This window comes from Protomyctophum parallelum (genome assembly GCF_964188405.1).
Source record: "Protomyctophum parallelum genome assembly, chromosome: 14".
Lineage (NCBI taxonomy): Eukaryota > Metazoa > Chordata > Actinopteri > Myctophiformes > Myctophidae > Protomyctophum > Protomyctophum parallelum.
The window spans coordinates 25979467-25996386 of NC_139709.1; the positions used below are offsets into that span (position 1 = coordinate 25979467).

Genomic DNA, 16920 nt, shown 5'->3' on the forward strand with positions numbered 1-16920 from the left:
TTTGGGCTTGCTTTCAAAATTCTTTTTGAAAATAGCTGATGTAATAGGGGCTCAAGTGGTAAAACTGGTCACTTGTTTTGGGCTCGTTTCCATAGGTGGACGCTTGTTTCACTCACAGGGCAACACCGGAGCCTAGAGTACACACATCCTTATGTTCCCCAGGTTCTATGTTCCCCACTTACCTTAGGGTTAGCGTTATAGGTTTCTGGTTTAAGAACTTCAGTGTTTTGTACTAAAGAAGTTGTAGTACAGAACATCAACATTTTTGCCATCTTTGTTGAAGAGGTTTAGGTTTATTCTAAGTGGGGAACAAAGAATCTTTTTTGCATGGTGGGGAACATAGAACCTGGGGAACATAGGTACGCTGGTACGCTCCCGCACATACTGATGCTGCACCAAGGGACATGCTTAACTGTAGTTATGTGCAGTACATTACATGTACAACTGCATACCGCAAACAATATCATCTTCTACCTACTCTAAAAGGGTAAACCGCGACCCGAGTAAAATATCTCTGCATACTTCTTTCTGGTGTTCTACTTCACTCTCAGTTACCAATGCTTACATGACAGGCGGATGTGAAAGAGTCATAACTCTGCATAGATACAGGACATTGTGTCTGTATATACAGGCTAGACTTGTCAACCACATGAAAACTTAGCATCCCTGCCCTGGCGGACACTGGTCACTAATTAGTATATAGGGTTTAAGTGGTTAACCCATTTTGGGCGGGAACCTCTTTTGGTGTTAGCATTATGTTATGCTTAAGCTATTGAAAAATAGCAGATCTACAAGCTCATAGCACGCCACCTAGTGGCACGCTACGAGCTTGTAGGTCTGCAATTTTTGAAAAATCAAAGAAAGACTAACATAGAAACATAGCTTTTTCAGAAAACTGTCAGGATGTAGAAGACATTTTTAGAATCTGATCTCAGGTCAAAATGGGTTCATAATATGGTGTTTGGTGTTCAGGAGGGTGAGGAACTAGATGGGTCATGTTGAATAAAGAACTCTAATAGACGAATGTGTGTCCTGGCTTTACTGTATGTTCAAAGCCAAATCCAAGTCCAAGGTGGAAAATCTGGTTGGGATTCAGGATAAAACGGAGGGACGGTGGTATAAATAAATGTAGGCCTATATAGCAGTTTTGGGGAGGGATTGTCAAGAGGCAAAGGTTAAATGAAAGCTGAACTCTCACTTCTCCAGCTTAATGGACTGTGAAAGATTAATTATGTCCTCCTCTCTCTCTCCAACCTCATCCAGAAAGGCTAAACACTAAACATCCATTGCTTACACTCTGTACCTGCACGCCTTCTCCCACAATCATTGTCAAGAGAACACACGAGAGGAAAAACAGCAACAGGAAGGGAGGAAATTTAAATGTTTGTCTCAAATCCTTTTGTTATTACGCGTGCGTGCATGCGTGTGCATGTCAGAAACAATAGATTTGTGTGGTACACGACCAGAAGAGGTCAAGCATGTCTTTGTCATTTACAGTTGAATGAATTACACAGCCTCTTTGGTGGTCATGAATCCTGATTGCTGACGCATGTACGTTTGAGTATTGCAGTGTGTGTGTGTGTGTGTGTGTGTGTGTGTGTGTGTGTGTGTGTGTGTGTGTTTAGCATTGATTGAACAGCAGCCAATGTCCTTTACATCTCTAGGAGCCTGTATATCACCAGCGTAAATGATGAGTGAGCGATACCTCGTTCTATGGCCCACACATTTAAAACCGTCTTTATGGCCTAACCTACTTTCCCTCTCCATAAATCTGAGGTAAAAGCCACCAGAACATTTTCTCAGACATAAAAACATTACCAAGAAAACTACTAACATTATTAGAAGATGGAGAGTCTGGTCTCTATATTTGCTCCGTTTGATAAAGAAGCAGACTCCTTTTGGTGTAGGAGTCTTAAACAGAGCACTAAAGCAAACAGGAATATAGTTTGCTTGAGACCACCTCTTAGACCGGTGGTTCTAAACTGACATTTTCATTGACATTTGCCGTTTAACCCTCGAGACCGAAAGGAGAAATTTCTCTTTGTTTGGTTTCACTGGGACCCAGACTATAGTGAAAATGGCAGATCTACAAGTTGTAGATCTGCAATTTTCACTACTTCTTAAAAAGTGAAATTAGTTTTTTGATTTGTATTCATGAAATTATTTTTGAAAAGATTGTTAGAATTAGTTTTATATGAACAATGTCAAAAGGACCCCCGAAATTGAGCTTGTACGTAGATCTACCATTTATGAATAGCCAATGTATAAAATAATGGTTAGTGGTAAAAAAAGACATGCTTTCCCATTTTTAAAGGGTTAAACGCTGTAAACAATATGGCTCTGTAAAAACCAATCAGAACATCACAGGAAACACTTTTGGGGCTCCCAGTCCCGACACTCCGAGGAACACTGGTCTAGAACACTGTGGGACTCGGGGACCCCCAGAGGGACTTCCAGGGGGTCCGCAGCTAAATGATTGATAGTTAGGAAACAAATGGACCCTTACTGTTATGCAGCTTAGATGCAGTTGAATTAACACAATTAAATGACTTCACTACAGAGGCGTTTACTGTACTTTGCGCCCGCAGAAATAAATAAAACATCTTGTCCAAACTGTGTCCATGGACTAATATATTTCAAAAAGGGGGTCCTTGAAAAGGTTGAGAATCGCTGCTGTATAAAGATGCCAAGAGTTGTGTTTGAGGTGTTTGGGGTTGTGGGAGGAAGCTGCTAAGCACCTAGTGTGAGGCACATTGCTTAAACAGAGCTGCAGGCTAACGATACAAAGCATAAACGTGTCAACACTCTTATGCATGGTTTTCCTCTTAACTCGCAAGTCTCCCCTTAAGTGCTTTAACATACACTTTAGTCCATACCGGCATTTCCATCCACCATCCGAACGGACTATGGGACTGTGACTACAGATTCCATAGCCTACGTGGACCATAGAGTTATAAACGATAGAGTGTGGACAGCCCCGCCCCCTTTTTTCCGTGGAAGTTGCTCAGTGGCGTTTTGAAGCACCCGGAAGAACGCTCTACTTCAGTGCAAACAAGCGCTCTGGGGTTTCCTCGTGCTAAATGTACAGGCTGTAGTTCCAGCCCTGACCACTAAGTCTTCAACGTTGGCCAGCCTTTCTGGGGGCTTGGCGTGGACCCATAGATAGACCATAGCAGAAATGCTAAAATGCACACGCAGATTAGACACACCAACGGACCGACATGCGGAAACAAAGGTCGGTCATGCGGTCGAACATGCATTGCTCCCATGCTTGCGGTTAGGGTTTGGGGTAGGTTGTCGGTCTAATTACAGTCGGACCAATAGTATGTCTACTCTAAACTAAAGCCTGTACCCCCCCCCCCCCCCCCCCAAAAACGGCTTAACATTGGGAAAGTGTTCAGCTTCAGATTCTTGACTTCCTGCCAACGGTCAATGCACATGTGCAAATTCAGATCGATTGGACAACCCACTGAGGAGACATTTGGAACAGACACAGAAGGTTCATTTTGTAGTAGGTTAACTAACACCCCCTTTATCTTCTTGCATGCTTACACGCTTTCTTGACCTTTTCCTGAAGGTTTTCTGAAAATGCAGGTTTTCCTGCAGGTTATATTCACTGATTAGCCTTGCTAATTGTACTGCTTTTCTACCGAAAAGAAGTGTCCAGCAAAGGGACTCCATCTATTATGGGAATCTGAATATAATTAACATATAACACCTTTGCAAATGCCCCGCCCCCCTTTCTCACTGACGATGTTCTGACAATGCACCGACAGTGACAATCTACTGAGTTGCCAATGTGAAGTTCTCTGTAGATGCATTACCTTCTGCCAGATGTGCCTGGCAGGGTATTGCAATCTTCCTGTTTGTTTGTTTGCTTGCTTGCTTGTTTGATTGTTAGAAAGATACTTAACAGATGTTCATGAAACCTGGAAGGAATGAACAGTAGATTAAGACGACAATAAAATCTGCTGCTCTTACACTGCCATTTCCTCCCACCGTCTATTGCAAGAAATGGATCATCAATTTTATCACGTCCGGATCATCATCAGGGGACATCGAATACAAGGGTGATCGAAATGTTGATCCATCTTGTAATGCTAAACAGTGGGATCAAATGGTAGCATGCACACTTTATTGTTTTATTTATGCCGATAGTTGTTATTTTGTTTGTCCTGAACTAACTACAGTGCTCTACATCTCTCAACCACTTCCAATATATTTGATCTAAAACAAATAGTGGAGATAGCAGATCTAGCGAAAATAACGCATTGCAATGTGACGTGTTGAGCTTGAAGATTGGCTGCTCTTTCTATTTTTGGAAATGTTTTTTAAAAATTCAACATATTTAAATTTATTTTCCCAAATGGGGATGATCAGTTACTGATCAGTTAATGGTCAGTAGCCCTGAAGAGATGATTGAGATTTGGGTCAAAAGGTTCAACGGTCAAGGTCCTAATCGAGAGATGTATGTTGATGCATGTAGGGTTTGCTCACCCAGGTTTATTTATTTAATTCATTATTTAAAATTGTGATTCATTCAATTTACGTGAATTATATAAATGCTGCTTCCACTGGACAGATCTGAAATATCTGCTCAGATGTTGTATTTTCCTGGTGGTTTGTAGTTCTAGCTCCTGCCTCCTGTAGCAAAATCTTTCTTCACTTGAGTTGTAGCATTATCTATACTGTATGCCAGGATGCTGAAATGTCCCTCAGGTATCAGTACAGTTTCATAAAATTATCTTCTTCCCTGTCCTGATCCTGAACCATCTCTGCTGGGGATTTCAGCTGCAGAGCACAGCTAAGTGTCATCTCAATTTTACTAGAGCAAACTCCGATGACTGATTAGGTGGGGTTCAGTGTCTTACTCAAGGTTATTTGAACTGAATAAATTGGCTGTTGGCAAGGGATGAAAGCTGTGACTTTCCAGTAACAGGAAAACCAAGGGTGGTACCAGCTGCTTTTTACATCTCTCTTTAGCCCTTTAAATCAGAAAAGGCTAACACGAGTCAAACTCCATCTGTAATGCATAGGCACACTGTAGCGTCGCTGTCGGGGGTACAAAACCGTTCCTTTTTCATTTTAAAAGTTTTTATTTTTATTAAAAAAAAGTGAAAATAGCCGATCCACGAGCTCAAAACACCTCGCCTTGTGATGCGTTGTGAGGTTATTTTCACTATTTTTGTGCGACACTCTCGTATGATGAAAGTAGGGCATTCATTTACAAAAAGACAAACTATCTATTGTATTTGTTTCTCAGATCTGACAGAGGTTAAGTTAAAAAATCACACCCGTGTGAACTGAGTGGTGCAACTCCCCTCTCCCCCCCCCCCCCTCCCCTCTCTCTCTCTCCCTCTCATTAGCAGGCAACAGTGCAGCACTATCTCTCTGTTTCTGGCACAACAGCGCCCCTACTGGTACCAATAGTCATACTGGTGCTCATAGTCACACGTGGGTTAACGTCACATAGGCGAACACATAGGTAGGTGAACACGGACATTGCTGTTCCTTGGAGTGGTTGCACCACTCAAAAAACTGAATACCATGCAAAAAATACCAATGACAAACAGTATCATTCCACTGATTCTAGCATAGCAAACTAGAGAAATCTCACAGGATTCACCTGGTTTTGACTGAGGTTAGTATTATTCCAGTATAGTATCTATAATATGATCATTAAAATACATCAGTGCATACTAGCCAGTCTACAGAACTATGTCGTACTGAATTTAAATCATAAATGTCTGAAAAATGATATGCACTGCCACTGGCATTTGCATTCTGTCAGAATAAAGAAGTGTCTGTCCAACTGAGTAGTTTGACATGCTGCTGGTCACGAGGGTTAGGAAGAAAAGTTCCTTCTTTGTTAATCGACAGCAATCTTTTTTTTCTTCTTTGCCTCTCTGTGTGCAGCATGCAGCAGGACTACACCCCCAAGCATTTTACCTAACCTCACCTCCCCCTTCCCTCCGTGTTGAGTGGGAGATATCTGGCTTCAACCTAACTTCCCCTCCACCTGGTTTTAATATGCAGCAGGCCGGGGGAATGGAAGGGGGGGCTGGAGAGACAACTTGCCCAGATGACTAAGATATTCTGACAACAGGCTGCCTTCAAACTTGGTGTTACATGAGCTTTGACATGCACACCGACCGCAGTGGTGTCTTCTATTGACAAAAATGACAACAAAAGACAATCCATTTGGACAATTTACCTGACTGTTGCAAGCCGAAATGGCAACAGCAGTTATTTAACAGCCTTAAGCAAATGGATTTCCAAGCAAGATGCAAGATTCACGCATTTTAATGAATGGGATTCTGAAACCGTAGAAGTCAAACACACTGAAATCAGAAGGCAACACTCAGAAAACAAAACAAGAACTAACAGCCTTTCCAGAATCCTTCAAAAAGGTGAATGACACTTCTGTGGTCGTACAGTATGTGTAGAATAATTATGTTGCCATCTTACCTCACCCGCTCCATTCTGTGCGTCATTCCCCAATTTCACAGGCGCCCCAGAAGAGTTCATAATTCCTCAAACTCTCAAAATAGATTAAGATTCCAGAGCCCTCACTGGGCAGCGGGAGCGGAAGACAAGTCGACAAAAGGAGGAATGGAAAAGGACAAGGTGAAACGAAGTAACAAAAAAAAAGAACTCCCTCCTCTTCAGCTGCCTAACGCCTCCAGTGTCCTCCAACTGCGCTGGCCAGCCATTTCCATTCAGAGAAATCCCCCCCTTAGTGCTACGTACGGTGAGAACACACCACACACATGTTCACACAGTTCCGTCTCCCTGAAGCGGACACGCATGCTGGTGCGGGCTCCTCCACGGTGTGTGGAAAGGCATCAGCGATCCTGCCTGCTGCCCCTCAGGCAACGCATTCCCCGAGTCGGTCTGAGGCTTTGCTGCTCTCCCTGCTGGCTCCGCCGCCTGCCTGCCGTTCCCCTTGTCATGCTGGAGTGTTTGGACAAGGCTCAAAAAGTGTGTGTGTGTTTGTGTGTGTGTAGGAGAGAGAGAGAGAGAGAGAGAGAGAGAGGTGGTCCCTTGTGTATCTGTGTCTCGGCCGTTCTGCTGCCTTTGCCTGTCAGATTCCAGCCTGCCACAGCCTCCCTCCCTCTCCTCTGTCCCTTCTCCTCTTCCTCCTCCCCCCCCCCCCCCCCCGACCTCCTCTCTCCCTCTTGAATGCAGATGTTGAGTTTCAACAATATTTCTCTCAACTGACAGCAGCACTGAAACAGAGAATCTGTGTGTATTCACTTTCACAAGAGACTAGGGTGGATTTCTTTTCCATCACCAGAACTTCTGAGAGATTATGTTTTGCATAAAATAATTCAATGAGAACGCAAAGGCATCATGTCAGAAGCAATTGTTATCCAGGCAGGCAATATGCTGTCAAGATTCCCAGCCAGGTTTCGCTTTGTACGAGATTGGACACCATTTTCCATGGAAATGCAAATGAAGGACAGCGATATGATATTCAGATTAGTTCATGCTGGCTCTCTAAAGAATGTACACTTTGATCACTTCTATTTAACACGTATTTGATTTAACATGGTCCCTTTCTCCCTGGGTAAACAAGGAATTTGTTTATAGAATAATCCCTGATTTAATGTATTTTGAGCCACTTTTCTGTATTATGCTCGATTATATTATTCTACCATTTTAATAGGGCTTTAGACAAAGTTCTTAACCTTGTTCTTAACTTAAACTCATTCTTAACTGTAAATTGAATACGCTTCCATTATTGCAATCTTTTAAACATCAAAGGAATATTGGAATATTGTGTTTTTGCTATGGCTCTGACCCTTTAAACGAGTTATATTATTCCATTTGGTGAACTAGTAGGGACTGACGTTCAATGACTGCACTTAATATAAATCTCTTCCCTCGGAATAAAATGGAATGAATGTAAAAAAAAAAAAAAAAATACTGAAAACTGTAAATAGGAAACTACCGGTACATCTAGTAGAGTGGCGTTAAATTAAGTGCCATCATGTCCCTCACTAGATGCATAAACAATCAATCAATAAGCATTAAAATGGTGCAGCTTTCAATTTCACATAATTAAAGTACTGTAGGCAGTTGAACCGAGTCAAGACTGCCTCCCTCTGGCTGCATTCTGCACAACAGCCAATAACTAGCCACTACCATTGATTACATTAAATCTGTATTCATAATTATTAATATAGTTAAAACAAATTAGAATACTTATTTTTTTTATATAGTAGCTAAGCTCAAACAAGGCCAATGAATTTCTCAATTCTCAAACTGTTCTTAGAAATGAGGACATTATATTCAGGAAATACACGTGAAAGTAAAGGCTGGCTGGCTTTGGCACAGTTCAGTTCTTTGGCACAGCTCAGCAGATGTGACCTGTACGAGAACAACACACATGGCCTTACTGTAGGCTAGTGCTACATTATGATATTGGATCTCAACCTATGAGCAGAGGCCCACTGGAATCTGAGGACATTACAAGTGACAAATAATTGCAAAAAAAAAAAGTTTAATTGAAAGAAGTTCGTTTTCATTGTGACACCAATCAATAGTTAAGGACTATAGTATGTTAGTTCTATCGATCCAAGCCGGAGCACAATCAATTACTAACAATAACATTATCCAGAAAAGGTTGAGAACCACTGCATGACGATCACACACACCCTAGCCAAACTAAAATATGCTCATCCCTTTTAGCCAATCACTGACAGCGGGACGTTAATGTGGTTCTGCAACTTCCGCCAAGTGCCGTTTCCTCTTTTATGGCTGTACACAACCTTGCTCACCACCCTGAACGTGCCTGGCTGCAAGGACCACTGTCACATTCTGACCATGCACACCATTCACATCTGTTTCCAAAGGATATACTAACTAGGAGGAGTAACAGTCAGTGTTTTATACTCCATTTGCCGCTGTGTGTGTGTGTGTGTGTGTGTGTGTGTGTGTGTGTGTGTGTGTGTGTGTGTGTGTGTGTGTGTGTGTGTGTGTGTGTGTGTGTGTGTGTGTGTGTGTGTGTGTGTGACGTGTGTGTGTGACGTGTGTGTGTGTGTGTGTGTGTGTGCATATATGTACGCCAATGTCGATTGTTGCTCTGTCAGTGTCAGGAAGTAATAAACATAGCAAACAAACACTTTTCTATAAAGTCACAGGTCTAATATTGAGAACAATGTGCAACATGTGATATGATCTTGCCAGGCATGCAACATCCACCACTATTTGCAAACAAAGAAACTTTGCCCCAACAGTAGGAAGATGGACGCAAATGGAATCCTGTTGCAGCTGCTCACAATCTCCAGAGGCTGTTAGCACATGTTCTACCAGGAGGCTGTAACCAAAGCCTTAATGCTGAAATCAGAAGTAGCAGCTGAGGGGAAGCCGCTCTTAATTGTGTATGGTGTCGAATGTGGTGGTGTGTGCATGTGTGTGTGTGTGTGTGTGTGTGTCGCACTGCGTACATATTTCACTGAAACATACTGTAATGTTAATGGTCAGTGTCAGGAGAAATGGAGCTTATCCCTACTGGCACCACTCTCTGTTACTCACACCCAATAGCACTTAACCTCTCTACTCCCAGGGGCGTGCACTGATCTACAGAGGAACTCTGTCATGACAGAGAAGCACAACAGCAAAACCACTTAATGATTTATATAAATCTATAGAGTATCTACCCATGAAACCTGATATGGGTGAGTATGACATTTACAATGAAGTTTGCGGGAGCCTGAGAGATGCCCACTGATGAATAATAAATAGACACGCATTAATGAGAGGGACGGTTGAGTGGAGATGCAACAACACACGCCTCATACGTTCTCTTTTTTTATTATTAATAAACGCTTCCGTCACCACCAGATATGGGACGTTAAAACGTTACCTCAATTCAAAGCAGGATTTTCAAACCTCCATAAGTCGGAATGTTGGAGAGCTGTCCTTGGTGGATCTTCTGCCATCCAAAGTTTGGATGTCATTTGTGACTTTGTACTGCATCGCTCCCGACATGTAAACGTTTCTGACGACGAGGTAAACAGTGTGCGCTTGCGCTAATGATAGCAAAGTGTGTGTGTTGAGTGTGTGTGTGGCGCAGGTGAGGGCGGGCAAACTCCTTCTCTTAAAGGGATAGTTCAGATTTTTTTAACTTAAGTTGTATGAAATACTTGCCATTAATATAGTGGTTGCAACTGTATTAATTGATTGCCAGAGTCCTGTCGTGGGAGTTCTGCTCTGGTTTTGGTGAAATATCAAGTAGTTTCGGTCATTTTGTGGGGGGTACTGGGGGCCACGCAGTAAAAGTAAATTAATCCACAAAACTAACATCATTTGTATTGTTGACCTATTTCTAAAATATTAGTGCAACTTTCGTTCTTTTTTTACCCCACACAGAACTATGTTTTTTGTGTCCATATCACTACGCCCCAAAAATAGTTCCATGTGATGGAGGGGTCAAAGTTGAACGAAAGTTGCGCTAATATTTTAGAAATAGGTCAACAATACAAATTATGTTCGTTTTGTGGATTAATTTACTTTTACTGCGTGGCCCCAGTGCCCCCCACAAAATGACCGGAACTACTTAATATTCACCAAAACCAGAGCAAAACTCCCACCACGGGACTCGTGCAATCAATTAATACAGTTGCAACCACTATATTAATGGCAAGTATTTCATACAACTTAAGTTCAAAAAATCTGAACTATCCCTTTAAAGTGAACGCTGATGGTGGCACCTTGAACTGGGATTTATGCTAACAGCTAGCCCTGGCAGTGTCCCGGGTTTAATTCCCATGCCCGGCGGCGGCGGCTTTGCTGCATGTCATTCCTTGACTCTCTCCCCGTTTCCTGTCTCACCACTGTACCATCAAAATAAGGCAGACAAGCCCCCCAAAAACATATATATATAAAATATATAAGATGTATAAAAATGTGCATTGTTTGCACAAAATAAGAAGAGCCGGTGAATGTAATATGAATGAATATGTAATCCAAATGCAAATAAAATGACATCCACCTCTGTGCCTCTTTTCCCTAATAGCTGCACCTTCGATAGGCTCCCACAGAGTCAGTTCAGTTTCCTGGCATCCAGTTCCAGGTGCCTGACACAGTGCCCTGCCAACCTCATCCTTCCCTCTCTGACCTTGCCTGTGACCCGGGGGAGGCCTCCGTATAGGTTCACGTTTCTGATGTAGTCTGCCCACGTGACATCAAGTGCTATTTGTAGCATTCTTGACTCCATCCTGGACCTTTTCCTGCTGTACTGTGACTGAGTGTCCATGTCTCAGTACTGACTCAACTGTAGCCACTAATAACTAATAATACATTATAAAGTAATACATTGTTATTATGGTCTTGGTACGACATAAATCATCCTCAAAAGGAGGTAAAACATCACAATTATCCATACATTTTAGCCCATGAAAAAGGCAATTCATACATGCATAAACTTTTAAATTGTATTATAGTACTGTATAATATACAGTAAGTCATCAAAATGCCCCAGTAAACAAGACTACGCAAGGGGGGATTCCAGTACCACTTTTCTGCGGAGGAAAATTGCAATCAACCATCTACAGGAGAATATGTGATATAATGATGCAAGGAGCTGTGAGGGAAACAAAAGATCTTTGCTCACCGAAACATCACATGGAAATTGGTTGATTGGTTGAATATGATGTATGATAACTTTAAGAGTGCGCCTCACTTCACACAAGTGTGATTTTTATTATTATTGAATAATCTGGCCCGGACCATTAATTAATGTATGAACCTCAATGCTGAGTCCCTCTACAATGTCATCGTGAGTGTTGAATAAGGTAGGATGGATTTTGATTGGAAGCAGAGTGTGTGTGCATTGCGATCCCTAATAAGCAGGCACACATCTAAGGGTGTATTGATTCACAGTACAATTTCACACCAACAAGGGACTCAGATCCGGACCCAGTCTTCTTGCCAGATATTTTTTGATTAATGTGAACACTAGTGTAGTGTGTAGGGATGGATTAACATCGTACCATCCAATTGGAAAGGTGGTCTGGAGTCTGGAAAAACAAGCATACTGAAAATACAGAAGCTCACAGCTATTTGACAACTCTCTCTTTCTCCCTTCCTCCCCCTCTCCCCTTCAAGTGTACTCTACTACTCAGTGCTCACATTACTAATGTGAAAGCTGACAGGTGGGGGAGGGGCAATAGTACTCAGGCACTGTTCAAAGCAGTAGTTTCAATGTGAAACCAGCTTAAATAGTGAGGAAGGATCTGTGCTGTCAGTGTCCGCTGGAAAGACCAGCTCGGGGCTGGTCTAAGTGCAAATGATTTTTGACTGTCCTCACTGTACATAAGATAGCAATATAACAAACCACACCTCATTTTAAGACCAACAACAGCCTTCAGCACACAGATGAGCCACGTACATTTGGTAATTATAAACAACATGGGTGCTTGTGTGTGAATACGTAATCTGTGTTGTTTGAAGTTGCCCATAGTGGCATTTAGTGCCATGTGTAAAATGCTAGCAGCCCCCAGAGATCATGCTGCTCCTTCATTGATTACCAAAACACACAATGTTTATTCTATTCACTATGATGCAACAAACAGTAGCTTCAGACAACATAAACATAAAAAGTATTAGTATAGTAAGCATCCAACTGCCTCTCTTAATTACATTTTTATGTACTGTAATACTACTATGGCTCCACTAAAATACTTCACCATCATAATAATTTCTCTGAAACCATTTTAGCCAATTGACAATATCACAAATATCAAGTGCCTGAATTTGGGGGATCCCCCTTAACAGCTTCACACAGGTGGGATATATACTCTTTGAGGGGGCAGGATACTGTGAGCTTAAATAAAAGGTCTCAGTGTCTTTCTTCTAGACTGAGGCTCCCTCTTGTCTCTCATCTCCATGCTCTATTCTTGACTGTAATCTGTCTCCTCCACTTCATGTCTTTCCACTTCACTAAAATAATGAGTTGCTTCCTGTTGCTTGTGTCTGTGGACTCACAGTATTCATGAAAACATAGGACTTTTTAGCACACAGGGGTGCACATGCGTGCGTGCAACCCATGCGTGCACGCATATGTGAGAGACAAGAGAGCAGGGGACGAGAGATAGACAAACTGTATATTATGGGCAGTTTATTATGATTTACGAGGATGTGTTTGTGTGAATCATAGCGATGATTTGATTGGTTGATCACCCCATAGCGATGATTTGATTGGCTGAGCAAAGTACATATATTGAGGATCAAAAGTGAGGGCAGAAAACTGAAGACACCAAATGTGATTGGTTATGATGATGTATGATAAGAGTGCCCCTCACTTCACACAAGTGTGATTTTTTTAAGATCAGCTGAATTCATTCAAATGTACATTGTTGTATGTATGAGTTCAGTAGGTAGGATGTCTATGCATTTACTTTATGTTCCGACCACGCATGTCTCCTACTGTACATCCTATGCACTACTGATGATAATATGAAAAGGTTAATTTATACGTCAAAGAAACAGAGATGGAGAGAAGAGAGAGAAAGTCTTTCTGCCTTAGACAATGTGTCTAACTTATAACTAACTTATTACTTCTTTGGTGCACAACACCATCATACAACAGAGTATAAATAAGCATAGCCAGTGGAGGGGGAGGGGACTGGTGCCTGTAGCCTTACAGAGAAGGAAAGAGGATGAGAGAGCGTACGGAAGACGGACAGTGTCTGTCTACAGCGCTGTCTAACATCGATGTAAATGTGTGGGGGATTCAATAAAATTATTTGCAATCCCCGCAACCACGTGCTGATATTCAGGCATTGGTGTCCTTTTAATAAACAATAATAATAAACAAATGTACACTTTACTAAGTTGTGTACATATGTTAACTAACTGTTAACTAAAAATTGACATTTCACCCAGAGATTATAAAAACTAGAGCACAAGCTGTGAAGCCGGGCATGACAGCAACATTAGTTGAGAGACACATTGGACATTTGGTTGTGAGACCTACTCACCGTGTTGGACAGCTCCATGTAGTTTTTATCAATGGGCGTGACACAAGCGCTGGTCTGGGCCAGGAGTTTGTGGAGAGCAGCCTTCTGCTCCAGGACAGAGTCAGGCTGACCCAGAAATTTGCGGAGCAGTATCGACTTCTGAGGCTGCTGGCTATGAATCCGGACCTCAGGACTCTGGAGGTCTCGTGCTCCTGAGTCAAACTCCCAACTCTCTCTGGCTCCTGACAAGGTGCCTGAAATAATTAATGGTAAAATAATTAATAGGAGGATAAAATAATTGGATCTTCGGTATTACATGCTATGAGACAACAACATAGCTTGTACCCATACTAGTATTCATTTATTAAAATAGCATTTAGATCACTGACACCAATGACCAATCTCTACAATGCAGTTGAGTTAGGAATAGGATGATTGAGTTAGCTTCTATAAATGGAAAATGTTCGTGACAGTGATAAAGTCCCAGATGAGGACAAGCAGAATAGAATTATTTCTGAATAGGATCTTTGTCCTCACTGAACTCTCACAGAAGCTTGAGACTAAACTTTGGGGGGGGAAATATATGGAAGGTCTTTTTACACAGGAGTTAATGGCTGCCTTCAATGGCCATGTCCATTTGGACACCTTTTCAGATCTTGTATTATTTCTATTCTAGGGGTGTCCAAAATATATTGGTCATGATATCCAACATGAGTCATGACGATTTGTATCGTCAAGACAAAATGCTGTACTGCGCTGGTGAAGTTTGTAATGTTTTTCTCACATTCATGATTACACTGGGCTGAGCACTGAAAAGGCAATTGGGCCTCATTCACAAAACCCGTGTACAATCAGATTTGATAATAATGTGTACTTTCCATGAACATCGTGGCATGAAGTTGTTTTGTCTATTGCAAAGTTGAACTGTGAATTATTGAAACTGAAATGGCAGAAGGCATGGAGAAAGCATATGAACAGGGTGAGCCATTTGGCATTTCCACATTAGTTTCTCTCTTCTTGTCCATGTTGGAATGATCATAATTGCTGTACTCAACGTAGCATGTGGATCTGATCTCAATTCTCAAATGTGTTTAGGTTTGGATTTGAGACACGACCACAACTCGGCCAATTAGAGACACAGCTAAATTATATTATCGCTATCGGGTAGAAACCTCATATCTCCAAAACTGGAGAGGATTCAAAATCAAAAGGTAACAAGTAGCAAAGATCTAAAAGTTCAAAACGCTTGTAGAACGCTTGTGTGAGACTGTAGTATACTAATCAAGTAGCACATTAATTTACTAATTTATTAAGAAATAATTAAAAATAGGGTACAATATGGAGATGAAAGGTTTCTGCCCGACAGCAACATGATATTTGAGGGAGGAAAACATCACTGCTCAGTTCCCTGCTGTTGCCGTCTAACCAAATCACTTTTCCTCACTCACTTAGTCATTTGCGTCACTGGAACAGCTGTAAACAACCAACAAGCTGTGATCAGGAAATGTGTGGGTTCTGTGCAATATATTCATTACTTTCTGATTTTAAGTCAAACCATTTCACTTGACCGTGTCCTTCTGCAGTCACAGCGTTGACAGCATTGGTCATTTATTTCCATGCTTTTGTGTTTGTTTTATCTGTCCCCGTCACTCAACTATTTACACTTTTAGAAGTTATGGCTTATCTTCGTGTCTTTTCATGTCGACAGGGCGTCCACTGATGCAAATCAACATGAAAAGGAATGCATCAGTTGGAACACTTGCACACACAACATTTAGGCCGGGACTCGATTTCATGAGTACCTTGTTGGTTTTCAATAGGCTCTAAACCACAGGTTTTGTGAATGGCGCATTTACGCAGACCAAAATATGCCTACAGCCACGTCCCACAACTCATGTACTGCAGCTCCGGACTGTAACTACTGGAGATGTATTGAAGAGTTATGGTGATGAAATACATTAGACCGACGGTAGTCTACTAGAGTCTAGACCTAGACTAGCGGTGCCCAAAAGGTAGATGATCGCAATCTACCAATAGATCACAAAGGCTGTGCAGGACATGTCCCTAAAGGATATTTAATTTAAATATATTATTTCCCATTCCAAGTGCATCTGTCCTATATGTAATGCCAGCACCGCTATTCTAAAGCCCCGGTACATATTTAAACTATTTTCAGCAATGGTGGGTAGATCTTGTTGAGCCGATTGATTTTGAAAGTAGCTCTCACTAAGTTTGTAGTTTCAGCTGTAGTCGGACATGGACGGTGGACCATGTCTTAATGTACAGTATATGTGCCCTTTGGATCACAGCTGACAGGTAATAAAATGCTCATTAGGTCTAAAGCTGTTTACCGTGTTCTGTCATTTTAATGTCACGTATACATGTTAACACTTTACATACATACATGCATTTAGATTTAGAACCAGGTTGTTAGGCATGCCGTTTGCCAAGATCACAGTGACACCAATGTGACAATTATCCATCAGCAAGCATTCATTGACTTGACAACGTGCTCTAATTGTTGTCAGTGGTACAGTTAGCCAAAGGAAGTCAGCAAAGTGGGTATTAGCCCTTAAATCAGATTTGAAAAAAGCACTGCAACAGTAGTTGACAGTGTCCGTCAACCACACAACTTCAATGTCCCTGGTTCGACTCCGGCCAGAGACCTGTGTTGCATGTCATGCCCTTTCTACCCTCACTTTCCAGTCTCTCTGCACTCTCCCATCTAATCAAATTTAATCTAATCTCTCCTCAGCTTTCTACTTTATACTGTCTCCACTTTAACTACACTGTCTCCCTCTTAGCGTTCCTCCTGTATGTCTCAAACGTCTCAGTTTTCTTACTGGCTGTCTCCTTCTACAGCACATGTCCCCCGCTCAGCTTTCCTGCTGTCCCTCTACTCATACACTGTCCTTAAACTTCACAATTCTTCCATATACTTTCTTCTCCATGG

At 41.8% G+C, this 16920-nt stretch overlaps 1 protein-coding gene across 4 annotated transcripts in view; it reads right to left on the reverse strand.

Annotated features, from left to right (window-relative positions):
• mcc (MCC regulator of WNT signaling pathway) overlaps positions 1-16920 on the reverse strand; it is a 67727-nt gene that overhangs the window by 48735 nt on the left and 2072 nt on the right. For 2 of the 4 annotated variants that reach the window (XM_083782105.1, XM_083782104.1), the window contains exon 3: positions 13989-14221. In XM_083782105.1, the coding sequence (XP_083638231.1) occupies positions 13989-14221 (233 nt within the window). Of the gene's footprint in view, positions 1-6468; positions 7014-13988; positions 14222-16920 lie in introns of those variants that run through there. The other 2 variants (XM_083782107.1, XM_083782106.1) reach the window with 2 other exon arrangements.